Consider the following 27,622-nt stretch of genomic DNA (forward strand, 5'->3'; position numbering starts at 1 on the left):
CCCCACAAGCAGGTTCACTCTCCACTGAACCTCTACATCTCCGGGGAGCATGACCTGCGTCCTCAGCCGCCTGCGTGGAGGGGAGCTGCCTGCGTGCCTTCTAAAGCCCCCTGCTACCCAAAGACACCAGGCAGTTGCTCTTTGGAGCAGGACTGCTGATGGGGCTGGAGGGGTAGACAGAGTGCTGTTGGCTGCACCCACATGTGCCAGGAATTGTTGAGGCCGGATGACCTGTTGGTGACAACAATTGACCTGCTAAGCTTTCTCTCCTGGAGTGTGTGAGCAACTGCTGTCTTCTTGCTTGGAAGGAAGGCCAGGTTCTTTTTTAGTCTTGAGCGCTGAGAGGAAGAGGAGGACCAGGGTGGATGACAGATGAAGAAGAACAAACAGAAGGAGGATACAACCTTGGCACAGAGAACAGGTTCCCAAGTCGGAAGAGTCCGCTGCGAGCAGAGCACAGGCCGGGTCCCAGGGCACTGTCAGAGCAGACACTGGGCTGGGAAAATTGAACAACACTGTTCATGAGAGGACAGAGGGGGAATACAGAGCACCGGAACAGGGAGAACGTGTTCTCCCACGAACCTGCTTCTTTGGTTCTGTGATTCATCTTCTTGTCCTCTGGCAGGTTGGCAGTGGCTGAGAGTGAAGAGTGAGATACAAGGAGGAAAGGAGGGAGGGAAGGAGAGAGAGAGAGAGAGACTGACTAGATGTGCATGTGTCTCTAGGGTTTTTCAGACAAAGCTATTATCAAAATGCCAACCAGCTCCTGCCTGGCCAATTTGCATATTCCACACTGTGCTCTTTGAAGCGGGATGAATATGCATGAGAGCTTGGGCCGAGTGTGGAGCTGTAGGGTTTAGGCTAAGGTAGCTCATTGTTCCTTTGGAAAGAAGGAGCACCTGCCCGGTTAGCAGAATGGCCTCCCTCCTTGAGAGAGGACACAGAAATCCTACCTGGTGTGCTCGCCTCCTTTCCAGAAATAATCAGACGCCATCAAGAATGCGAGCGTCTCTTCTCGGAGAGGCGTGTTAATCACTCCCCTCCCCATGCATGTTAATCACCCAAGCTGCTGGAGAGGAGAGTCGCCTCCTCCCCCACCTCTCATAGCTTCTGCAGGGAAAGCTGGGCACCCTTGGGTGCTCCCTGCTTTGGCCTCTGAAAAGGCCCATAGCCGCCCTCAGTGACTGCATGGTGGTGGGTGCCTGGGACATAGTGGGGGTCCCCTCAGTGCTCATGGAATGCATTCAGCCGCAGCCATGAAGCCTCCAGGGAGAATTCGTTCAAGCATGGAGGATCAAACATTCTCATTGGTGGCCTCAGCTCCCAGGGGGAACTGAAGGCAGGAATGCTTCAGACAATAACCCAGTGTATATGAAGGGGGCTTGTTAAATTTTTAAAATCCAGCTTGTCTCAGGAACTTTAGGAACCCAGAAACTGTTCAGATTTTTATTCTGAGTTTCTTATCTATTTCCCATAGTGGCAGAGATGAAAGAATAGATAATGGGAGAATGTTCCATTTGCTCAATGATTTGTACCTTGGGCTGGTTTTGCTTTATGAATCTACAGAAATAAAGGCTGGTCTCGGGCTCTCTACGGCCATTTCCTTCCCAGTACTTGACCAGGTGAGGATGAGCGATTGACAGGGACATGCCCACTTAAAGAAACCTCTGACCTACAGAGGAGGGTGCCCTGCTGCCCTCGGCCTTCCAGTGCCCCGGCTTAGTGTGGATGTCCTGGACTGCACTGTGGTGTTGGAATCAAGAGTGACAGCCAGCCCCTGGAACTCGGCCCTGATGTCCCTACAGGTCAGAATAATGGACAGTAGAGACAGCTGTGGGAAGACAGGGGTTCACTTGGACGTTACACTATCCCTGCTTCCCTTGGGTTTAGTCTTGAAGGGTCAGGGCTCTAGCAACTCTGAAAACCTAGCATAGAGCATCTCCAAGAACTGGATGAGCATCTGCTGTAGGCAGAGCTTGTTAAAATGTAGATTCAGCCTCAACTGGGGTGGGGCCTGAATCATGCTCTTGTAACAAGTCTTGATTTTTGGGCTTGGCGGCGTGGCCTAGTGGCTAAGGTCCTCACCTTGATCCCATGTGGCCGCTGGTTCTAATCCCGGCAGCTCCACTTCCTCTCTGTCTCTCCTCCTCTCAGTATATCTGACTTTGTAATACAAATTAAAAAAAAAAATCTTAAAAAAAAAAAAAAACAAGTCTTGATTTGAAAAAGCACTCTTGGGGTGGCAGGGACAGTGGGAATGACAGGGAAACTCATGAGGAATTGATGCCACATCCCTTGCAAAGCCATGAGGGCAGAGCAGGAAAGAGCAGCCATGCCCCGCCTTCCCGGCTCACCTCCTGGCTTGAGTGTGCCGGAACACTTGAGCTTTATTTTTAACTGCCAGCAGCTTTGATGAGCTTGTCTCTGCTGCTTTAGCCACCTGCTGGGGACAGGCGCGGCTGACCCAGATCTGACAAGCTCAAGGGGAATGATGCACTGTCTCCCCTTTGCTGATTCTGGTGGAAACCCCCTGCCGCTGGTGAAGAGTTAAACTTGTGAATGACCTCACACCACCAGCGACCCTTTGCACCTGTAGCCTTGGCTCCAGGGAGTGGCAGAACTGCACTCTACCCATTTTGTCACAGGTGGAATATTTAAGTTAATGTGTTGACCTGCAGGATTTGCACGGGAATCTTGGGGGCAATGTCTTCGTATGGCTCTCTACTGAAGCTCTCCACACATGCTCTTCGCAGGTGACTCAGAGCAGCAGGCACTGGGCAGTGTACCTTGTGGGCTAAGTGCCCATCACCCCACGGTAGGACTGCTACTGCTCTGCTTCTACAAAAGCAGATGCTGGGAGGCAGGACACCAAGGGTACTTCCATGGTCACTGATGTTGACCCTGTAGCTCTCTGTGGAGCCACAACTATGGCAAAACTTGGTTTTCCATGTGGCATGCTCAGTTAAAGCAAGCACTGAACTAAGCATCGGCAAAGTTTCACTCATCAGGGACCTAAGTCCAGGACCTGCACTTCCTGTGCAGCCTGACACCAGCTATTATCCCCCTTAGCCTCTCCTTTCCCTCCTGCAGGAAATCAGGGCAATGCCAGCACTGCCATACCCCAGGGCCACTGTCCTGAGACATGCTGTGTGGAGTGGGATTAGGGCAGCAGCTGGGACATAGCAAGTGCCCAACAAAAAGCTTTTTTGTCTTAAGAGAGGGTGTACGGGGATTGTCCAAGCACAACGATGGAAGCCAACAGAACTCAGGAGTCAAGCCAGAGGCTAGGGTACGCAGATGGCATCTGCTTGCAGGTCAGCCAAGCCTGCAACTGCCTGCCGTCCATGCTGGCCACAGCATGTGGCAGTCAGAGCTGCTGAACCGTGGGGCTGCAGGAGGGGGAGGAAAAGACCTGCAAGGCCTTGCGGGATATGCTTCCCACTGTCTTTGAGTCCAACAGGGAGTGATGTCATCTCCAAGAGCACCCCTTGTTGGTGCAGCTGGGCAAAGCTGACTCCCTCAGCCCCTGGCGTTAAGACCTCCAGGGCCCAACCCAGCCCTCCCAACAGGAGGTCCTGCAACTACCTGGCTCCTCCTTGGCGTCCACTTCTGTCTGCTAACTTAACAATCTTCCCCCTCAAACCAGTTAGCTCCTACCAAACCTACTTCAATAAAGCCAAGTAGCAAAATGCTAGGTGTCTGTGGTGACCTCCCCTTGCCTGGACCATAAACAGCTCCACTGCATCCCATCTAGCACCTGCTCTTGGTCCCCAGACACCATGCTGACTGCCAGAGGCCACAGCACAGTGGATGGCAACAGCTACACAGCTATTTTCTGGAGTTTGCAATATAGGACCAATAGACATCACGCTCTACTGCACATAGAGAATATTAATTAAATGAGGGTTTATTTCAAAATTAGTCTTAGAATGTAAGCTGTTTTTGAGGGCTGGAGCTAGACTACATAGTGAGCCAAGAAAGCTTCTGCCTTCCTCCAACACAAGGCGGAGAGGAGGCAATTGGCACCGGCCCTGCCCCCCGCCCCATCATGCATCCAATGATTACTAGCACTAGAAGCCAACAGCAAAGGAACCCGCGCGTTTGCTCGTGTTTATCCAGGGTAAGCTATACACGTTTAAATACACGCCGGAGGTTACGTGGTGTCATGCAGTCCCTGTGATGGAATGACTCTTGCTCAGTGACCTCCTGCAGTAAGGCTGCTCCCAAGCACACGGTTAGGTGGGGCAGAGCACTGAAATGACAAGAGCAGAGGAGAGAGGTCAGGCTCCGCCCCCAGAGGAGGCCCCACCCCTGGACCACGGCACGACTGCAGTTTCCTGTCTTCCCTCCAGAGCAAGGAAGCGGCAGAGGCAGGTGGCTGCTTGCTGGCGTGGCTAGGTGTAAAGTCTCCTGGTCATCTGCCTGAGTCCAACTACTGGATCTCAGGCCATTGTTGAGTCTATGAACCAACCTTAAACATCCCCAAGAAAAACAGAATTCAAAGATAACTTCAATCTAATGCAAAAAATGTTCCAGTCCACACATACATAGTGACCTTTTAATTTCTTTAAGATGCTTCATTTGAAAAAGGTAGAGTTACAAAGGCAGAGAGGGAAGGAGGGAGAGACAGAGAGAGATCCTACATCCATTGGTGTGCTCTCCAAATGGCTTCAATGGCCGGGCTGGGCCGGGCTGAAGTCAAGAGCCAGGAATTCCATCTGGGCTTTCCACAGGGGTAGCAGGGGACTGAGTACTTGAGTCATCTCCCACTGCTTTCCTCAAGCATATCAACAGGAGTACCTCGGACTAGAAGAGGCATCCGAATGGGAGTCCAGCATCACAGCCAGTGACTTATCCCATCATGTCACAACGTCTTTCCCTCACAAACTTTGTAAAGACTTTCAAGCATAGATTTCAACTTTGTGTTTGTGTGTGCACCAGGGGCAGGAGTTTGACACAGGAGTTAAACCCTGCCTGAGATACCACCCATTTCAGAATGTTCTGGTTCAAGTCTTGGCTCCAAATCCAATTCCAGCGTTCTGCTCATGTGCATCCTGAGAAGCAACTGGAAATAACCAAATATTTGGGTCTCTTCCATCTGTGTGGAAAACCTGGATGGAATTCCAGGCTCCTGGCTTCAGCCTGGCCTAGCTACACCTGTTGTGAATATTTGAGTAGTGAACCAGCAGATATAAGCAAGTGCTCTCTCTTCCTGCCTTTTAGTAAAATATAAAAAATATTTTTTTAGAGCCAGCATTGTGGCACAGTAGGTAAAGCTGTCTCCTGCAATACTGGTATCCATATGGACACCAGTTCAAATCCCGGTTGCTCCGCTTCCAACCCATCTCGCTGCTAATGGGCTTGGGAAAGCAACAGAAGACAATCCAAGTGTTTGAGTCTATACACCCACGTGAGAGACCCAGAAGAGGCTCTGGGTTCCTGCTTTCAAGTTGGTACAGTCCTGGCAATTGCAGCCATTTGGGGAGTGAACCAGAGGATGGAAGATCTCTCACTCTCTCTCAATCTGTTGCTACCTTTCAAATCATTTTTTAATCTTAAAAAGTAATAATTTCATTGAAAAAAATAAACTTATCTTTGTTCACCTTGTCCATGAACTTTCTCAAGTGTCCTTAGATGAACTTGGAGAATTTCTCCCACCAGAATGTGCCTACCCATCTTTCTGTTCCATAGAAGCTGCCTGTGCCAGTACCACAGGACTATTGGGAAAGTCCATGCTGTAAAAAATGCTGAAGAAATACTAACCATGCTAACAACTTTCACAAACTCACTGATATTTTCAGTGAATCATGGGGGATAGAGTCTGGTCCTCAGGCTACCAAACATATAACTGGTGTTTTTTCTTTACTTTTTAATTTAAAAAAATTGTTATTCTTGTTATTTTGTGAAAGGCAGAGTCATGGAGGGAGAGACAAAGATCCTCCATCTATTGGTTTATTCTGTAAATGGCTGCAGCAACAACAGGAGCTGAACTGAGCTGATCCGATCTGAAGCCAGGAGCCAGGAGCTTTTCTGGGGTCCCCCACACAGGCACAAAGGGCCAAGGACTTCAGTCATCCTCTGCTTTCCCAGACCATAAACAGAGAGCCAGATCAGATGTGGAACAGCTGGATATGAACCAGTTACCCATATGGGATACCAGTGCCACAGGCCAAAACTTAACCTACTACACCATGGCACTGTACCCTGCTTCTTCCATTCTTTAAAAAATATTTTATTTATTTGAAACGCGGAGTTAGAGAGAGAAAGAGGGAGATACATATAGAAAAAACATACAACCCATTCTTACAATCTGCTTTTGAAAACCACCTCTGTTGGAGTCACAGGGAATTGCCAGCTGTGATGCCAGCACCCTATATAGACACCAGTTCATGCCCTGGCTGCTTCACTGCTGATCTGGCTCCCTACTAATGGCCTAGGAAAAGCAGCAGAAAGTGCGCCTCTACCACTCACATGGGAGACACAGAAGCTCCTGGCTCCTGGCTTCAACCTGGCTGAGGACTGGCTGTTGAAGCCATCTACAGAATCAACCAATAGGTGGAAGATCTCTCTCTCTCTCCTCTGTAACTTTGAATTTCAAGATAAATAAATACATAATTTTTAAAACAAAGGGAGGTCTAGCACCGTGGCACATTAGGCTAAGCTTCTGCTTGTGGCTCTGGCATCCCATATGGACATAGATTTGTGCCCTGGGTGGTCCACTTCCAATCCAGTGACAAAAATGTTCGTCAATTGAAGATACAACTTTTGACAACATGGTATATGTAAAAAAAAAAATGTCTGAGGCTGGGAGAGGGCCTTGTGACAGTGGGTTAAGCCAGCACTTGAACATCTGTATGTCATATCAGAACGTCTTGGCCCAAGTTCCGCCTCCTATTTGGATCCAGCTTCCTGCTAAAGCATACTCTGGAAGACAGTGGATGACGGCTCAGGTACTTGGGCCCTGCCACCCACACAGGAGCTGCAGATAGAGTTCTTAGTTCTTGGCTCCAACCTGGCCCAGCCCTGGCTGCTGTGTAAATGTGGGGAGCAAACCAGCTAATGGAAGATCTCTCTTTCTCTTTTCTTTGCCTTTTAATTAACGAATGAATAAGCTTTAGTAACAAATCTGAGGCTGAACCTAATCAAGCCTCTCATACCATCAATTCATAGGGAATAAAGGAGTGGAAACAAGACATTTATACCAATGAGGATAAAATCAGCAAAGTTACAGAACGAAGAAAGTCTATGCAACAAGCAGCATAATTTCTCCAACAAATTATTTCAAGGACTGGGAAACACATATAGATGAAAAGTTATGATCTTATTACAGCATATGGCCCTTCACCGGAACCTGATTCAAACAAATGTACTGAGAAACATTTTTAGGGGGAAACCAAGAAAATCAGAGTATGTGTTTAGCCCAGCAATTAAAACAAGCAGTTGAGATGCCTGTGTCTCACATGGGTGAATTTGCTTCCTGACTCCAACTTTGTACTAACACAGATCCTGGGAGGCCAGGGTGGTGACTGAGGTGATCAGGTTTCTGTCTGAGACGAGTTCTCAGCCCTTAGTTGAGGCCTGGCCCAATGCAGGCTACTGTGGACATCTGGGGAGTGAATCAGGGAACGTGAGCTCTCTCACGATCTCTGTCTGCCTACCAAGTGAATACATACTGAATGTTTTTTTCTTTTTTAAACATGGAAGTCTGAACACTGACTTGGACAGTCACTGAGATTTCTTTTAAAAGCCTCAGTTTCTTTTCATTGTCATAATGGCATTTTGGCGAAGTTTGTCTAGTTTTTATATCTTAGAAATGCATACTGAAAAACGTATGGATGAAAAATAAGAGGACCGACACCTGCATCAAAATAATATGGAAGGGGAGAGGTTGGGTTGGGTAGGGATATACATTAAGCTCTCCATGAGCTAATACTTGTTGGAGTCAAATAATAATAACGCAGGGGAGAATTCATAATGCCGTGCAGTCACTTTGAGTTATTAAAAGTTTCCACAATAAAAGTTTTAAAAAGAGTTTTTAAAAAAATGGATCTCAGCTTCGGGCCCGGCGCGATAGCGTAGCAGTTAAGGCCCTTGCCTGTAACCTGGGAATGTAGTCGAGGACGGCCCAAGGCTTTGGGACCCTGCACCCGTGTGGGAGACCCGGAGGAGGCTCCTGGCTTTGGACTGGCTCAGCTCTGGCCATTGCGTCCACTTAAGGAGTGAACCATCGGACAGAAGATTTCCTCTCTGTCTCTCCTCTCTGTATATCCACCTTTCCAATAAAAAAAAATGGATCTCAGCTTCAATGTCCTTTTAATTACTTGGTGTTCCCAACTAAACGCAAAATACACGAACTCCCCAGAAATTTCATGGAGGGGCCTCTGTTGGCTTATAACCATCAACAACACTGGTAACTCTGGGCAATGACGCTTTCTTGGGTCCCCCAGCAACATCCGAAGGCAAAACCCCGTTGATCTCCCTCCTCTCGGCCTGTCTGGCTTGGGCAGGCAAGAAAGGCTTCAGAAGGACACGCCAGGAGGCCTGGCGCTGCTCTTACCTTTTAAAATGTAGTCTGTTAACAAAGTAGGCACCTTCTCGTTATCCTCCTTCATGGCAAAGAGAACTGGCAAGTGAGAGGAGAAGTGAGTCAACACACCATCGGGCCATGGAGCTCCCTTCCAGGTTCAAACAACCCACCAGCCCAAAGGCAGAAACCCAGCAGGGGCGCCACTCAGTGAGTGTTGGACAACGATCTACAGACCCCGTCCAGAAGCAGCACTCCGCACGGCGATGGAGGAGAAGTCCCTCAAAGAACCACCGTGGTTGGCTCAGGGTAGGAGACCTGCTGGTGACTTGATTTATTTATTTATTTTTGAGGGGGCAGGTTATCTTAATTTTCATAGCTATGCATTATTAATAATCATGCATGTGAATAAATAAGGCCATTCTTAAAGAAGAATCAGGTCTCACATATAGCTAATCTAATGAGATGATTCAGTTTTTTGTTGTTTTTGTTTTTTACGATTCATGTTCACCTAGTAGGTTAAGCATATTCGGCAACATACTAAATGCCACGCCAAAAAGAGAATCATGAAAACGTAATAGTTGATCTTGCCAATTTTTAACTAAATTGGTGTCAAAACTCCAAAATCTGGAACTAGCATTGTGACAGAGTGGATTAAATCACTGCTTGTGACCCCCACGTGGGAGTGCTGGTTTGAGTCGTGGCTTCCTGCTAACGTACCTGGGAGGAACAGAAGATGACCCAGGCACTTGGGCTCCTGCTACCCATGTGAGAGACCCAGATGAAGTTCCTGATTCCTGGTTACTCACTGGATCCAGCCCTGGCTCTTGGAGCTATCTGGGAAGTGAACCAGTGGGTGGAAGATCTCTGTCTCTCTGTCTCTCTCTGTCTCTCTCTCTCTCTATTATTTTGTCTTTCAAATAAACAGTTTTATTTTTAAAAAATCCAAAATTTACTTGAATGCCCCAGCCGCAGAAGCTGGTTTTTGGCCTCTGTCCTTAATCCACTGACCCAAGGAAACATTGTTCACGAATGCATGCAAGAAAAAAAAAAAAAAAAAAACAGAGAGAAGAGAGAGAGAGAGAGAACTCTTTCCTAATTGCCTAACCTACAGAATCGGTACTCAGATACGATGGTAGCTTTTCTTGGAAAAGAAATAAAATTTCACAATGTGTTCTATCCCCATGTTAGAGACAGCCATTCAAAGCATGTTAACCAAATGTTAACGGATGTGACCAAAATCATGATAGCAGGCTAATCCCAACAACAAGAAAAAGATGTAAAATACGATGGCAGAAACACCACAATGGGAGCCACAATGGAGTGGGCCATAAATTAGTTTTCTTTGTTTGCTTCCCCAGGTTTCCGAAGTTCTTTCAATGGTGGACGCCCTGGAGCTGTCATTTTAAAAATAAAATGGAATGATGTCCTCCAGCCGACTCAGAACAGAAACAAGAGTTTCACCCTGAATTCCTGAGCCTGCATCTGTCTTCAAACACCAGCCAGCCCTTCTGTGAAAGTGTATGATGGAGTACTTCATCTCGCCATTTGTCCTAATGGTTCTTCTGATACCTACCACCATAAAAACCCAGACCCCTCTATATGCCAGTTCAATTCTATCTGCTCCCTTCAAAAAAAAAAAAAAAAAAAAGGTAGGGCATTTAAATGAGTCAGGAGCCAAGCAATGTACTTAGAATTTTAAATTCTTCATTCTGGAGGAGACAATGCTTGTGGATGGTAGCAGTTTCCTGCTTGCCAGAACGAACCCACAGTGTTCATTCCCCATGTTGACAATGGGCTGCTGGTCACTTGACACTGGGCCCAGCGGAGGGCAGGCCCCTCTCCTTCTGCCCACACAGACCCTTTCCCTCCAGAGCCGCCTGCAGGGACCACTCTCCACAGTGCCCGGCTGCCATGAAATAGTATCTCTGGTGGTCACGGAGCCTTGGCCTGGGGTTCTTTCACTTCCTAGGAGAGCCACGCTGTTGCTGCCGGCTAACACCACAAGCCCTGGCCCTCTGGGAGAAGGTCCCATTCGATGTTTATAAAGAGATTTGGCTATATCAAGTCTCTCTGTCACATGCTGCTGTAGGAGACAGGAGCGGGATGGGAAACAGGTGAGGGAATGGGACTTTCTGAAGGGAAATCCGGTCTCTAGTCTTTCCCATTAATCTTATCCCACCAAGAAACCGTGGTTCTCAGCCAGGCCCAAGAGATGCCAGTGCAGACCAAGCAGCGTGATGCTGCAGGAAGAGTGGCCCAGAAAACTGCTGGGAAAGTCGCCTGCACCTGCATGGCCCCTCAGCCCACACCCACCATACACTTCAGCCTTTTCCACCAGCTCATGCCCTCCCATCCCTCCCAGCGTCTCACTTCCCTTACAAAAACCAAGGGAAAGGAAAGACAGCTCCGGGACCACTACAGCGCGTCTGAATTTTACCCTGTGCAGCAGGATATGCAGTGACAACAGAGAGCAAATTATGGCCCACGTAAAACCGCTCCCAGGAAGCCATGGGCCTGGGGCACAGGAAGCGTAAGGCGAGTTGGTAGGGGGCGAGAGGGACTCACTGTTAGTCAGCATCTGCAGGTCTTCCACGGAGGGCGGGGAGGCCTTCTTCTCGTAAGGGATGACTGTGTTCAGATACTGTGAACCGACAGAGCAGGTATGGCCCGAGATGTGAGACCCGACGAACACAGCCCCGTCAGATCTGGCGTCATCCACGGTCCTCGGGGTCATTAGCTCACCACTATTTCAGACGACATACACTCCTCCAACCGCACCCCTCCCCCGGCCCCTTTACTTCCCCACCAACCATCTTTGGTCAACGGAACCCTCCCTCTACCCTAAATCCCACATGCTTACTACCCTAGATGTTTTAAATGGTATAGGAAGCCTGGAGAGATTTTTCTCCTCCAAGTGAACAGCATAGAGCATCTCTGGGGCGAAGGGGGGGGGTCTATATTCTTGTTCTTTACAGTGTAACTCCTGGAGTTGTTTGCCTCGGGTCAAAAAATGACGGGAAAGTGATGGGCAAGGGAACCGCCACAGGCCCAGGGACTGAGAAGTTGGGTTTGCTCCCTCTGCTGGGTGTGAGGTGCTCCTACAGCAACACCTGCTGGGCGGGGTTCAGGAGGAGCGGGATTCCAGGGAGACATCAAAAGACAACTAGAGAGAGGCCGAGGGATGTGAAGGAAGTCCCCGGTGCTAAGTGACAAGAGTTAAGTGACAGATGCTGAAAGGCTTGTGTATTAGCCTCAGCTCTGCCACCAGCAGCTTGGCTTTGAGAAAACGGCCCATCTCCTTGGCCTTGCTCCTCACTGCTGCGTTCCTACAATCTCCAGACAGCAGCTTAGAATTCTAACACCTCGGCTCCAACCATATACTAAAAAAAAAAAAAAAAAATTCATGTGCACTCTTTATCTCAAACTTCTCTGTTCCCACACGGGTTGTGTCTCTTAGCTTGTGCACCCAGTAAGGGCTGGGAGCAGGACTTTTTACATTGGACCCCAGAGGGTAGCAGCAGAGCTCAAGAGGCATGCAGGAAGGTTGCACAGCTGCCTTAACGGGTAGCCAAAGCTGCTTCGTAGGCAAGTTTCTGACTAAATGGAGCCAGCAAGGAGACGCCACAGCAGGGGTTACAATCAGAGAAGGGTGGCTGATGAGGCAGTCTGGGTAGCGTTTGCTCAGTTGGTGAGCCAATGTGCTAGAATTAAACTCTAGGATGGGATGTCTCACAACAGAATCTCCTCATAATGCATTCTGTCCGGAAAACAAATGAATCCATAGGTCTACAAGCAGTGTCAGACTGTAACATAAAAACTGTCCCAGAACCCTGGAGCACCCCTCACACACCCTACCAAACCAAACCAAACCAAACAAAAACTCAGGGACAAGTGTTAGATGCAGCAAAGATGCTACTGCTTGGCAGCCACACCCCTGGGGGTTTATGTCTGAAGTCTCTGCTTCCTGCTAATGCACAGCCTGAGGGGCAGCAGGTGGTAACGGCACAGGTAGGTGGGTCACTGACACCTGCCTAGGAATCCCAAACTGAATTCCAGTCTCTTTGTCTTTGACCTGACCCCACCACAGCTGCTGCTAGCATTTGGGGAGTAACCAGCAAATGATCAACTAATATTCTCTCTCTCTCTCTTTCTTTATCTATCTTTCTTTCTAAAAGATGAGTAACTTTTAGAAATGTTATGTGCTTCTTTAAAAAGATACTTTATTCTAAGTAAAAGAAACTACTAAAACCCTCCCTTTATTGAGTTACTCCAAATTCTTGGTCACCATTGCTACTTGGTTGGGGAGGCCCAACTGCAGGAGCCTGAAAGCAGAGCTGGGAGCGGGGAACAGCTCGTACCTGTTTGTCGGTCCCTGAGGAGCCGAAGGTCTGGCGGATGCCACTTTGCAGGATGTTGGAGATGCCTTCCATGCTGAAGCGCTGGGGGGCAGAGACACTCAAGAGGGACACATCCTTGCTACTGCCACTCCCAGGGACTCCTGGGTCTTCGCTGATCCCCCTCCCCCACACCCACCAGCTATCATGCTGTCCCAGGTAACAGCCCCTGGGTTCTGAAGCCCAGAAGTACATTTACCACCTTGGCCAGAATTTAAGCCTGAGCTTTGAAAGAATAAAGAGTAGAGCTTTTGGAGGCCGACACAGTGACCTAGCAAGCTAATCCTCTGCCTGTTGCACTGGCATCCCATATGGATGCTGGTTTGCAGCCTAACTGCTCCACTTCTGATCCAGCTCCCTAGAAAAGCAACAGAGGATGGGCCAAGTTCTTGGAACCCTACACTCATGTGGGAGACCTGGAAGAAGTTCTTGGCTCCTGGTTCCTGGCTTTGGAACTGCTTAGCTCCAGCTATTGTGGCCATTTGAGGAAGAAACCAGCAGTTAGAAGATTCTTTCTCTCTCTGTCTCAATATGCCTTTCAAATAAAAATAAATAAATCTCCCCCTCCTCCCAAAAAAATAAAGCCTTGGGTCCAGTGCCGTGAAATAGTGGCTTAAACCACTACCTGTAGCATTGGAATCCAGTGTGGGCAATGGTTCAAATTCCAGCTGCTCCACTCCTGATCCAGCTTCCTGCTACTGGAGTGGGGGAAAAGTAGAAGATGGCCCAAGTACTTAGGCCTGTGCACCCACATGGGAGACCCTGCAAGAAGCTCCAGGCTCCTGGCTTTGGCCTGGCCCAGCCCTGGCCATTGTAGTCATTTAGGGGATGAATCAAGGAGATCTCTCCCTCTGTCTCTCTTTCTCCATAACTCTGCCTTTCAAATAAACAAATGCTTAAAATAACAATGAAAGAGTAGAGTCTCAGGCCTTGCATGGTAGCCTAGTGGCTAAAGTCCTCGCCTTGCACATGCCGGAATCCCATGTGGGTGCCAGTGATAATCCTGGAGGCCCCCCACTTCCCATCCAGCCTCCTGTTGGGTGGCCTGGGAAGGCAGTCGAAGACTCTCCATATACCTGACTTTCCAATAACAAAATAAATAAATAAAATCTTTTTAAAAATGCATGTGTTTTAGGGCTGCGGCGTGGCCTAGCAGCTAAAGTCCTCGCCTTGAAAGCGCCAGGATCCCATATGGGCGCCGGTTCTAATCCCACCAGCTCCACTTCCCATCCAGCTCCCTGCTTGTGGCCTGGGAAAGCAGTCGAGGACGGCCCAAAGCCTTGGGACCCTGCACCCACGTGGGAGACCCGGAAGAGGTTCCTGGTTCCCGGCTTCGGATCGGCGCAGCACCAGCCGTTGTGGTCACCTGGGGAGTGAATCATCGGACGGAGGATCTTCCTCTCTGTCTCTCCTCTCTGTATATCTGACTTTGTATAAAAATAAATAAATCTTTAAAAAAAAAAGTATGTGTTTTAAACAAAAAAGGGTCAAGACTCTTACCTAAGCAAGTCCCTCACAGCTAAAGGATCCCTCTGTTTTCCTGATTTTTCCTCCACGACAAAGCAGAACAGTAAAACTCAAGCAAACAGTGATGCCAAGATCTTAGATGACACAAAATGTTCAGTGACCAAAAAATATCTGAGATGCTTTCCTTAAACAAATTATTTATTTTTATTGGAAAGTGAGATTAACAGAGAGGAGAGACAGAGAGAAAAATCTTCCATCCACTGGTTCACTCCCCAAGTGGCCACGATGACCAGAGCTGCGCCAATAGAAGCCAGGAGTCCAGAGCTTTTTCCGGGTCTCACAAGTGGGAGTCCCAAGGCTTTGGGCCATCCTTTACTGCTTTCCCAAGCCACAGCAGGGAGCTGGATGGGAAATGGAGTAGGTAGGACATAAACTGGCACCCATATGAATTCCCGAGGACTTTAGCCATTAGGCTTTTGCACTGGGCCCTCTGAGATGCTCTTTTCCAAAATGCACGTGCCTAGGCCTTAATCAGTAGCTCTGAGATCGAACCCAGGCCCAGACATTCTGAAAGAGCTCCTTAGACAATCCCACTGTGCTCCTCTGGCTGTGAACTGCTGTCTTGAAGAGTCTGATCAAGAAGCCGCTAAGGCGTTGGCTGTTTTTCAAGCAGCGATACCTTCCCAACCAACACCTCACCTACCCCCTGTAAGACCCTCACCTCTTCTACCCCTGAGAAGTCTTGCCAGGACTGGAATCTGTGCCCAAAACACGGAGCTGGCCCCTAAGGACTGAGACTGTTCCCCTGCCAACACTACATGCCAAGATCTGCCTGAAGAGAACAAGGTGTCATCCTCAATCGTGCTTAGATGTGCACGCCCTGTCTGCCCCCATTAGCCTGCGAGCCCTCTCGGGGAAGGGAGGAGGCAGGCATCCTCCTACTCCCACCCCACCCCCTGCTACTGCTCCTGAGCCTCCTGCAAGGTTGACCCTGGGACTGAAGGGCTGGGCTTTGGGCCGGGCACCTGGCCTTTCACTGGGGCTCTTCACATACCTTAAGAGGCATCTGGCTTCCCTTCTCCATCCGGCTGCTCTGCAGGCTCAGTCCCTTCTCTTTCCGCCTCTTCTTCATCAGTTCCCGCTGCTCCTTCTGCTTGTTCTGCACTTCGATTAGCACTGTGATGAAGGAGTTCTTCACCTCCTTCTCAAACTCCAGCTCGTCCCGGCGGGCCAGCTGCTGCACCAGCTCCTCTGAGAAGTCGCGGATGGCCCCCTCCACCTGGTCCAGCAGCTCAGCCAGCTCTGACCCAGACATGTGCCTCAGCCCTGCGGGGGAGGAACACCTCACAAGTGACACAGCAGTCACACCTTGCCTGCCCCTCAGACAGACCCCGAACAGCTCTCTGAGCACAGACATGTGGTTTTTTTAATCCCCCTCTTCTTTAGCTCCAAATCATTCCTTATGTAACATGGGTCAAGAATTGAGGAGAAAAGGCAGAGAGAAGTTTTTCTGTGCAATAGCAAAGTGGCGGTTATTCCCAAGAACTGATCAACACCTTGCTGACCACGAAGTCACCAGACATCTGACGCCCCCCTGTCCAATCATGGTCCTGGTCCATAGTCAGAAGTTTGGGAAACACATGGAAGACTGGGACAAATGAAGCCTGCCTGCCAGGCACTATAGAGCAGTTTGCTACTTTCAGAGTCAAGAAAAGGGAACCTGGAGGGAGCACCATGGCGCAGTAGGTTAAGTTACTGCTTAGGACCACCCCTCCAGCGCATGCACGCGTATGCACACACACATACACACCTGCTATCCGAGTACCAGTTCAAATCCCAGCTACTCTGCTTCAGATCTTGGTGCAAGCACATGGGTTCCTGCCCCACATGTAAGCGACCCCAATGGAGCTCTTGGCTCCTGGCTTGAGCTTGGCCCAGGCCAGGAATTTGGGGGTAGATCAACCAGCGATGGAAGATCTCTCTAACTTTACGCCTTTTCTTTCCCTATTGTTCTGCCTTTCTTTTTTTTTTTTTTTTTTTAAAGATTTATTCATTTTATTACAGTCAGATATACAGAGAGGAGGAGAGACAGAGAGGAAGATCTTCCATCCGATGATTCACTCCCCAAGTGAGCCGCAACGGGCCGATGCGCGCCGATCCGATGCCGGGAACCAGGAACCTCTTCCAGGTCTCCCACGCGGGTGCAGTGTCCCAATGCATTGGGCCGTCCTCAACTGCTTTCCCAGGCCACAAGCAGGGAGCTGGATGGGAAGTGGAGCTGCCGGGATTAGAACCGGCGCCCATATGGGATCCCGGGGCTTTCAAGGCGAGGACTTTAGCCGCTAGACCACGCCGCCGGGCCCTTGTTCTGCCTTTCAAGTAAAGAAATAAATGCAATACATTAAAAAGTGGCAGGGCGGCGGGGGGGTGGGGGGCTGTGAATAGAAGAGAGGATAAAGAACAAGGGACCTGGACCCGAGACTTTAACTTCTGATCTTGAGATTTTCTCTTAAAATAAATTTGGGGTGCACCTTTTAAATTTAATTCCTATTTAATGGTATCTCTTATTTTTAACTGAGAACAAATTTCATTTTTCTCTTTTCCGTTCTACTTTGCCTGGCTATTTGCTGACTCTGTTCAGCTTTCCTTTTATTTTGCTCTCAGGAGACGTCCTCCTCCTCCTGTTTCTTTGCCACTTTTCTCTGCATCTCAGCTGTTTCCATGGGTCCCTTCTGAACACTGCTGTGTTTGGGGCCTTTGTGTGGCTGAGAATGGCGTGACCGGGGCAGCTGTGAATGCAATGAGGCAGCCAGATCCACTGCTTTGCCGGGCCGGCCTCCTCCTGCGGCCGCACCCTGCCTCTCTCAGCCTCTGCTTCCAGAGCCACAGCACATAGCTTTCAGGAGGCTGTGCCTGGGACTGACGTGGGCTAGGCCAGGAGTCAGAGAGGGGCAGAGAGCAGGCCTGCACACCGTCCAATCTCCTCACCTCCCGTGCCGACTCACCACATCCGCTGCTCACGGCGGAGCTAAGCCTCGCTCCCATCACAACCCAGACACTGACATTTTCCCAGGGACCACCACCTATGCCGCGACCCCACCTCAAATCCTGTCTCTTTTAAACATTCAATCAGACCCTGCCCCCAAACACCACCCTTTATCCTACGGAAAGGATGATTGCAGCCTAGGTGGGAGCAACTCTCCTTTGGGGCGTGGCCTGCACTCGTGTCCGAGTGTGTACTAGCCCTTTGCCTTTCAGTACATCTTGCTTTCTGCTCACCTCTGTCCAGGGTCCAGGCTGTACTCTCACACACAGGGCTAGCCCTGGCTAAGCATCTCTCCAAGCCCAGTCTGGGCTCTCAGCCCCATAACAAGACCACAGCTCAGTTGTCACCACTTCAAAGCCACATTCAGACCAACTCGCATTCTCTGTGGTCCCTGAGATCCACGGCTTGCTAGGCAGCAAGGTAGACATTAGTTCATGTGTGATAGGGAGGGGCTGTAGCACAAATGACTGAATGAGGGAAGAAATGGAAGAAGCACACCTGGAAAGCCGACCAGAACTTATACATCTGAAGTTTTGTTCTTGTTCAATAACCATGTTAGGTGGGTCCCAGTCATCTGTGGGAGGTGGCGGAGGGGGCAGCTTAGGGGAATCTTCTCTGCCATGTGTCAGGGGAACAATTAGGTCCAATAATACTGTGCTGGCAAAGTTCCAGGGGGAATCTCACGAATTCCACCTCCGGAGAGCTCTCTTCCCAGCCATGTCCCAGGAGGAGAGACACGGGGCAGAAGGGGCTGTGAAAGCTCCGGGCAGAATGCAGGCTGGCTCCCTGCTTTGGTCCAGCATGAAGATTCTCTTCCTTCAACTTTGTGCACTGCTACTCTGTCTCATGTCTGAAATCCTTTACCTGTGGGAAACTTAAGGGCATCTGACCAGTCGTCAGCAATAAGCCCAAGTGTGGGCCCATGCCCAGTCTGACCCACACCCAGGCTGGCCCACTCCGCCACCCACTCCTCCATATCCCTCCCAGAAGCATCATCTCCCTCCCTGCAGTTTATTCTCAAGCCTGTCTTGGCTCCGTTGCATCTGTTCCTTACACGTTTGATCCAGCCCTTTCTTTACAGGACCTGATACAGGATCAGAAGACTAGGCCGCGCGTCTTCAAATGGAGCGGGAGGCAAAGGGCCGCGTCAGAGAGGCCTGCCTAGCCCCACTGAACACAAGGGAACAGACTCTCCCTTCCCCCACCTCCCTTTTCTTTCAGAATTTCCTTTTTGTCCTCTTCAAATGTTAAATCTTCTTAATGACTGAATGAGCCTCTTGCCATTCCCATAATTCAGAGGGGTTCTCCGAGGGCCTGGCAGTCCCTGCTTTGAAATGTGGTCTAATCTCTACTGTGCAGGGAGCAAAGGCTACAGAGCCTACTTAAGGTAATGGGTTCTGCCCACTTAGCTGCAGAAAACAGTGAGATTTACAATCCTTTCCTGACAGCCTGGGATACATCTCCTTATGACTCAATGCTTATTCCATAATAGAATTGTTTCTTTCTCTTCCATCTTTGTGGACAGCTTTTCTGGGTAAAGAAGAGGTTCTGGTTTTAATTCTATTTCTTCCACAGTGGCCTTGGACTAGCCAACCTCTACAAGATTCAGCTCTATCCAAACAGGGTTCATGTGAGGTACATGAGATTCTGTGCAAGGTTTTAAAACAGGGTCTGCACACAGAAAGCACCCCCATAATACGTGCTCTTATTAATATTCTCCTTCGAATTTTTCAAATGATTTCTCATTGCTTTTTAAATAGCTAGTAGAGAAAATTGTGAATGTCTAATGTATAAGGTGACAGGCCAGTTACCCGGATCTGATTGTTACATCTTGTATAAATGTATTGAAATTTCACACTGTACCCCATAAATGTGTATAATTATTCTGCGTCAGCTTAAAATGGAAATACACGTATGTTTTAAAGATCTTCCCATCCCCAAATGCCAATTGTACTCCTGAGGCTGAGACAGGAACACACTGCTGAACCGCTTGGTCTCTAAGGTGCTGCTCGAGGGTGGAACCCAAGGTACCGCGGGTCACATGTGACGCACACGGCACAGCACCTGGCCCAGCATGGTCACTTCGTCCTCTGCCAGCCCAACCCCAGGCCCTCACCTTCATAGGACCAGTTGTTGTTGAAGGTCTGCGTCAGGGCCTGCATCTCTTGCAGCAGGACTGAGTCAGCCTGGGAGGAGGTTTCTCCTCCATCCTCTTCTTCCAGAATCTCCTCTTCCTCCTCAGGGTCTGGGGAGTTCTGCATCATTTCCTCAATCTCCTCGATGACCTGGAGAAGGCACACACACACACACACACACACACACACGCACACACAATGTTAACTCGGCTAGCCCTGGAGGACCCTCTGGCTTGACTTGATCAATTAGGGCCATCTCTAATTTGCTGCCTATAGAATGCCTAAAGCAATATTATTTCTAAAGAAATATTGAATACCAATAAAAATAGAATGGATCAAAGGCTTACCTATACTCTGCCTTTAATGGAAAGCACCCTTTAATGTAACACCTTTTCCAAGAGCTCCATTTACAAGAATGCCTTATTGGAAATCAACCAGTCTTTCAGGAAGCAAAACAGGGTTGGTTGAAGGGGAGCATTCGCTTCAATGTGCTGAGCACTTTCCTAAGTGGAAAAATACTTTGGCCACCCATCTTTCACACAAAACCCTGCCCGTAATCCATCACGGTGTAAGTGGCTGGCAGAAACATGCAGCCTTCCCAGAATATAACTCAAAATGGAGAGTAAAACAGCTAATTCTTCAGCATTCAGCCAGACAGGAACCCAGAGCTTCTCAGAAATGAAAATACCGATGATACAAATAAAAGGGGAGGTAGGGTCTGAAGAGCAGAAATTAGGTTAAGAAGTCTGATTCTAATGTATACCACAGATGTAGGACAATTCCTAGAGGGGGAAGGTAAGATTAGACACCAGCTGAAAGCAATACCTGTGAGTGACAGAGTACGTTAATTGCTTCTTCATAAAAGTGGTGTAAGCCAAGAGCAGGTCTCCAAGGAGCCTGCGGAGGAGTTTGGTCACCGCAGGGCACTTCTGCACTTGTCCATTGTGGGTGCTGGGACACTCGCCCTCCAAGGTACCTGGCCTGGGGTCTCTGATTCAGGTTTCCTCCTTGTGAGGCTCAGCCCAGATCAGGGGGCTAAGAGTCTCCTTCTTTTGATCCATTTCTGTTTTTATTCCCAAACTTCTCAACTCTACTCTGAGGACAGCCAGACTTTCACTGCAAAACCACGTTCATGACTGCCTTTAGGATCTGACGGTTGAGTTTCTGCCTCTCTTAAGAACAGTTATCACTAGACTCGTGACATGGAGCTTTTTCCCCCACAACTCATGAAAAATTGCTAGTCCTTGCTCTTTTCTATCGGGCTCTGTTCAGTTTTCTAATGTTCACCTAGTTCAAATGCCAGAGAAATGAGGAACAAGTCTACTAAAAAAACATGTTCAGACAATGAAGCCTCTCAGGCAAGCTTTTTCAGATCAACTTTGTGAAACTTTTTTATTATGTTTATTTATTCATTTGAAAGGTAGAGTTACAGAGAAATGGGGTGAGATAGATAGAGAGGGAAAGAGAGAGAGAGAGAAAGAAAAGAGAGAATCTTCCATCTGCTGATTCACTCCCCAAATGGCTGCAGCTGCCAGAGCTGTGCTGGTTTGAAGCAAGGAGCCAGGAGCTTCTTTCTGGTCTCCCACGTGGGTACCTAGGCCCAAGGATTTGGGCCATCCTTCGCTGCTTTTCCAGGCACATCATCAGGGGGCTGAATCGGAAGTGGAGCAGCCAGGACTTGAATCGGTGCTCATATGGGATGTTGGTGCCACAGCACTGGCCCCAATAGATATTTGTTTACTACAAAGTCAGATAAGGAAATCAGAGACTCAACATTATTCTCCCTAAGTAACAAGCTATTAAAACTAAAATTAAAAAAACGGGGCCCAGCATTGTGGTGCAATGCATTGACCCACCACCTGGTGTGCTGGCATCCCCTATGAGCACCAGTCCTAACCACATCGCATCTGATCCAGTTCCCGCCAATCGCCACCCACAGAAAAGCAGCAAAGGTGACCCTAGTGCTGAGGCCCTGCCACCCATGTGTGAGACCCTTATGGAGGTCCTGACTCCTGGCTTTGGCCGGGCCCACACCTGGCCATTGTGGCCAGCTGGGGAATTAACCAGCAGATAACTCACTCACTCTCTCTTCTCTGTCTGTCCCTCTCTCTTTTTAACTCTGCCTTTCAAATAAATAAAAAATAAGTCTTTAAGAACAAAAATCAAATAAAATGTGAAGCATCCTTTGTTTACAAAGATAGTAGCATCTCCAGGACTCCTTTTGGAAGCTTTAAAATGTTTAGTGTCTCATGAGATGACAGAGGATAGCCATCACACAGATGCTTCATCTGCCACTTCTGGTTTCACTACAGGCATTTGAGAACCATGTTTGAGTGTCTTGACTTAAAAGAGGTTTAGCAGGAACTGACGCCAATACACGCTGACTGGTCTACCAACGCAAAGGTCAGGAGTTACATTAATGTTCCCAACAGGCAGGTAAACGGAGGCACAGAGTTATCTAATTCCTTGTTAAAAACCCTGAGTCATCAGCACGCTCGCCATCGCCCGCCTCACTTTCTTCTGCTTTAGGGGCATGCGGCAGGCCTGTTCTCATGAACCCCCTCTGCATCACACAAGGTCCCCAACCCAGAGAGAAGAGCCCATACCTGATCCGCTGTGAGCAGTGGCTCCTCATTGATGCCAGAGTCGTTCTCACTCTTCTCGTTGAACTCCTCCTCCTCCTCCTCTTTCTCATGGATCTGGAAGGAGGGAGGGAGGAGATGGAATTCTGATCAAGCAGACACTCCACGGCCCCGCGCAGTAGCCTAGCAGCTAAAGTCTTCGCCTTGCCTGCACTAGGATCCCATATGGGCACTGGTGCTAATCCCGGCGGCCATGCTTCCCATCCAGCTCCCTGCTTGGGACATGGGAAATCAGTCAAGGATGGCCCAAAACCTTGGGACCCTGCATCTGCGTGGGAGACCTGGAAGAGGCTCCAGGCTCCTGGCTTCAGATCAGCTCAGCTCCAGCCATTGCAGCTGTTTGGGGAGTGAATCAGCGGAAGGAAGATCTTCCTCTCTGTCTCTCCTCCTCTCTGTATATCTGACTTTCCAATGAAAGCTTTTCACTGTTTATACTAGGAAGTGTCTGGAGATCCATTCAGTGGCCGTTGTACCCCTGTCACACTGCATGCACCACTGAGTCCAGCTTGGCCAGGGAAGGACAACCAGGGAGGAGTGGCTGCCACCACTCCGACCCAAAGGACCGGCTTGGTTCTTTAGCCCACAGACCTATCTCCCTGGGGCAAACCAGGAACGTTGTCATGTCAAAGTGAACGATATCCCAGTGCCCCCTACACACACACACACACACAGCGCCAGGGCACTTATTTTAATAGGAGTGTCAATCTAGGGCATTGTTTCCGGAGTTTGTTTTGTTATTGTTTTAAAGGGTACATTGTTTCAACACAAACAGTCATAACTTTCCGGACTGGATGAAACGCTGTCCTGTTACTGGAATCTGAACATGCTGTCACAGTTGATAGAGGATGCAATAAATCGTCGTAAGACATGCTCCTGAATAACCTGTCCACATGAACTATAGGACAAACCGAACAGTAAAAAAATAGTGAAAGAGAAATCTACCCACGTGTCCCATTTGCTCTCAGTCTCCAAAACACCATAAGCCTAGACATGACTCTGAAAGTCCAGCCTTTGAGCTTTTAGATGTTTAAGTCTGATAAGACATTCATAGCATTGCTGCTTTGATTGGCCGTATCCCAAACTGCCACTGGTTGGCATCTGTGTTCAAACTCTACACATATTAGTCACTGAGTCATCTAATGGCTCCTTGTCCAGAAGTCTAGCTTGACAGCCCTAAAGGAAACTGACACGCTACCTCCCGAGCAAACGGGTCTGCAGAGCCACCTCCCATCTAGGAATCAATCTTTTTTGCCCTGCCAGGGCTGGCCTGTTGATGGGTCCCACTTGGGGTGACATTCTTATTCTGATAGGAAAGATCCCAGTTGCAATCTCAGCTGTGTATCTTCGGAAGCTTCTCCCCTCTTCTATGGGGGGGCAGGGATGGGAAAAGGGGGTTCGTTTTGGCAGACACCCCTCCTAACACCTCCTATCTCCATTTGCTGAGAATCAGAAACTATGTCATTATCCAAAATTAAGCAACTCTATCTCAAGAGCCATCTGTGCTTCACCTGGGTGAGAGGTAGGACAGGCAGGTGACAGAATCACCTAAGGGGCTGCTGTGCCAGATGGTGACATCTATTTCTGCTGTGGAACCTACATGCTCCAGCCTCTGCCAAGTCTACCACCTATGGTAGCCACTGGGTTTGCACTACTCCCTACTAGGCAGAACAGAACTCCCGCAGCCACACGTTCATTGCTTACAACCACAAACTCACATACAGAAGTTTCTTAGGGACAAAGAGGGAGTCATGTGGTAGAAGATAGGCTTCTATTAGGAAAAGGAGTTTTTGTTTTCTGGTTGCATTAAAAAAAAAAAAGCATCTGACAGCAGCTGCTGGTTTATAAACCAAACTGGGAAGGGGGTACGGTCTGGGCTATGACATTGAATCTGTTAAAATGACACACTGATGTCTTCTGCATCATGGTCGGTTGTAGTGGTATTTGGATCTCCCTTCCCGTCTAGTCTCAAGGCTGGGAGGGACCCTCCACGCTGTTGAAATGTTTGCCTTGCCTGAATGGGAGGAGCCTAAAAAGCTGCCTTCCTCCTCCTTCTCTTAGGCACAAAGCCTAAGAAAATCATCCCAGCATTTTTTTTTTTTTAATAGCTGAGTAGTATTCCATGGAGTAGATGAACCATAGCTTTCTTATCCAATCCTCTGCTGATGGGCATTTTGGTTGCTTCCATGTTTTTGCAATTACTGATTGTGCTGCTATGAACATAGGAGTGCATGTTGGTTTCTCATAAAACAAGTGTTCTGGATATATTCCTAGGAGTGCTATTGCTGGATCATATGGTATGTTGATTTTGAGTTGTTTGAATGTTCTCCATACTGATTTCCATAGAGGCTGTACCAGCCTGCAGCCCCACCAGCAGTGGAGTAGGGTTCCCTTTTCCCCACAACCTCACCAACAAGTGTTGTTGGTGCTTTTATTCATGTGGGCCAGTCTTACTGGCGTTAGGTGGTACCTCATTGATGTTTTAATTTGGATTTCCCTTATTGCCAGGGAACTTGAGCATTTTTTCATATGTTTATTTGCCATTTGGGTTTGTTCCTTTGTGAAGTGTCTGCCCATTTCCCGTGCCCATTTTTTGAGTGGCTTGTTTGTTTTGGTGTTTTGGCTGTTTTGTAGTTCTTTGTATATTCTGGAGATTAGCCCTCTATCACCTACGTAGTGCGCAAAGATCTTCTCCCATTCTGTGGGCTGCTTTTTTACTTTATTGATTGTTTCCTTTGCTGTACAGAAGCTTCTTAGTTTGATGAGGTCCCATTTGTTTATTCTGGTCTTGACTGGAAACCATAATGCTAAGGGAAATGAGCCAATCCCAAAAGGTTAAATACCACATGTTTGCCTTAATTTAAGATGATACGATGTTATGTATAACATGTTATGTTATGTATGTTATATGTTGTGTATAAACTAAAATTGAAATGTCAATGAGGTGGTCACAGAAGGTGGTTAAGAACTCGCATTTACTTTTACCATATTGGTTACTCATTACTATGTCAATTAATTCCATAATGATGTAAATTTTTGCTGATGGTATGCTGGAGCTTTTAATTGATCGGGATGATACTCTGCTGGCTCAGTCTTCAGACCAGAGAGGGTATACCTAAGAAGCCGTTGAACTTGACTGGACAATAAGATGCTGGACTCTATGTTTGGTATATGCTTGCAATGGGGGAATCTCAACTGAACTTGAACTGTGGTTATGCAACAAAGTGGAGGAATCCACCATGGTGGGAGGATTTGGGGAGGGGTGGGGAGAATCCCAGTACCTATGAAACTGTGTCACATAATACAATGTAATTAATGAATTAAAAATAATAAATAAAAAAAAAAAGAAAATCATCCCAGGATAGAAGAGGTATGGAAATCAGCCTTAAGCTGATGAATTCCATCCACACCGGCTTCCTCCTGTTATGGGAGATAAACTCAAGCCTAATTTTCCCAACTTTCAGAACTTGGACACTAAAAGACGAACTAGCAGGAAAAAAAATACACAAAGAACCCCGAAGCCAGTCCTCTTCCCTGTTCTGGCTGTGGGGGCAACCTTCCCTCTCAGTCTTCCCCACCCACCCCTGCACCTGCTCCTGCTCCTCCAGCTTTTGGCTCTGATTCCTCCTCCCTTCCCGACCCTCTCCAGGCCCGGTTCCTGCACTCTCTGTCAATCCTACCAGACTCCTTCTGCTCCAATAGCTCCTGTCACCTCTACAGACGTCTCATCTTCCCTCCCTTACCAGGAACAGCGTGGAAAGCCCAAAGGGAAACTAACAAAACGAAAGAAAGGTTTTTGAAAAATGACAGCACGTATGTATATGGAAATTGTGGAAAATCAGGATTAAAAGGTAAAAAAAAAATTTCCACGGTAAAATGTTTTTTGAAATCCATGAATAACTTCTTCATAACACACACTTTTCATGAAATTTTCAAAAATCCCTTCACATGCAAGAAATCTCAAAATGTCTGAAGTTTACTGAAGTTGCCGTTGAGAATACTTCCAGCCCTTTGTGCAGCAATGAGAGCTACATGCAAAAAAAACAAGTTTCAGCTCAACTCACGTGGGGTTGAATGTTTTTAGAAGCCCAAACTCTCCTATGCTCTCCCAAAGGAAATCATACTTCTGGTACATTCCTCCCAGAATCCAGAGGACTTGAGTGCAGTAAAGGATCAGATAAATGCCATTCAGCAAGTTGTTTCTTCTGCTTTGGGGAAAGGGTTTGCATCAAGGGCTGTAACACAGTAGCACAGTAGCTTAAAACTTGAAAATCAGTGTAGAGGGGCAGGTACTCTGATGTAGCACACCTTATCGGCACCACTTTGTGTCCTGGGTGCTCCACTTCTGATCCAGCTCTCTTTCAAAGGCCTGGGAAAGCAACGGAGGACAGCCTCGGGGCCCCTGCACCCACAGGAGAGACCCAGAAGAAAATCCCAGTTCCTGGCTTCAGGGCAGTCCAACTCGGTCCATTTCAGCCATTTGCAGTGTGAACTGGCAGAAAGAAGACCTCTCTGTCTCTTATCTCTGTAACTCTGCCTTTCAAATACATAAAATTAAAAAAGAAGAAGAAGAAAAAGAAAAGAAGGGAAGGAAGACAGGAAGGAAAGAAAAGAAACAAACAAACAAGAAAGAAAGAGAAAAAGGAAAAATTGCCCAGAGATTGCCAGACATGCGAGATGGGAATTAAAACAAATAGGTAGAAAAAGCAATGGAGAGAGCAGAAGAAATTCCCTGTGTTCAGGGGGAAAGCAGGGCGAAGCTCCAGTCTTCTGGCTCCTTCCTGACTCTGACCTAGCCTCACCCTGGCTGTGGCAGTCATTTGGAGAGTGCACCAACAGATGGAAACCATCTCTCGTGTGTCTCACCCGCGCTCTCTGTAGCTTGCCTTTCAAATAAGTGAATCTTTTAAAAAGCTGTTTCCCTTCAATATGGCCTATGTATTAGAATTCTTCAAAAACTAGAAGTCATTAAAGATCAAAAGCGTACTAGTAAAGCTGATATTTTTCTAACAGAGTTGAAAATCATCTATATATACAAATTCTCTAAAGAGTAAAACGAAATAGGTAGAAAATGACAGGAAGAAAAATTAGAGGATCAATTTAAAAAGTTCAATACTTGAAGAAAAGGATCACAGAGGGCAGAAAGAGAAGAGCTGGTCTCTTTAATCCCTTACAGAGTAATTAGTGTTGGACTTGCCTTTCCTGCCATACACAACTATACATCAGCACAAAATCTATGAGCCCATTGTTTCCAACCCTGGACACAGGCAGTGCAAGGCTGCATCCCTTGATTAGGGGAAAACATAAAACCAATGAAAGCTGCAAAAAGTTGCCACCTAAGCCCCAACACTACAGAAAGTGTTCTACAGAGTTTATTGGACTGAACAGAAATGATGGAAAGTCACATCTACAGG

General features: G+C 48.0%; 1 protein-coding gene across 4 annotated transcripts in view; it reads right to left on the bottom strand.

Moving 5' to 3' along the window:
* Positions 1 to 3,889: 3,889 nt before the first annotated feature.
* Positions 3,890 to 27,622, bottom strand: part of FEZ1 (fasciculation and elongation protein zeta 1) — a 52,388-nt gene continuing 28,655 nt past the window's right edge. For all 4 annotated transcript variants that reach the window (XM_058662566.1, XM_058662564.1, XM_058662565.1 and 1 more), the window contains 7 exons: positions 22,176 to 22,268; positions 19,551 to 19,719; positions 15,443 to 15,714; positions 12,886 to 12,966; positions 11,093 to 11,168; positions 8,558 to 8,623; positions 3,890 to 4,252 (listed from right to left, as the gene is read on the bottom strand). In XM_058662566.1, the coding sequence (XP_058518549.1) occupies positions 4,236 to 4,252; positions 8,558 to 8,623; positions 11,093 to 11,168; positions 12,886 to 12,966; positions 15,443 to 15,714; positions 19,551 to 19,719; positions 22,176 to 22,268 (774 nt within the window). In that variant the 3' untranslated portion in view covers positions 3,890 to 4,235. The remainder of the gene's footprint in view (positions 4,253 to 8,557; positions 8,624 to 11,092; positions 11,169 to 12,885; positions 12,967 to 15,442; positions 15,715 to 19,550; positions 19,720 to 22,175; positions 22,269 to 27,622) is intronic.

Source organism: Ochotona princeps, chromosome 4 (genome assembly GCF_030435755.1).
Source record: "Ochotona princeps isolate mOchPri1 chromosome 4, mOchPri1.hap1, whole genome shotgun sequence".
Lineage (NCBI taxonomy): Eukaryota > Metazoa > Chordata > Mammalia > Lagomorpha > Ochotonidae > Ochotona > Ochotona princeps.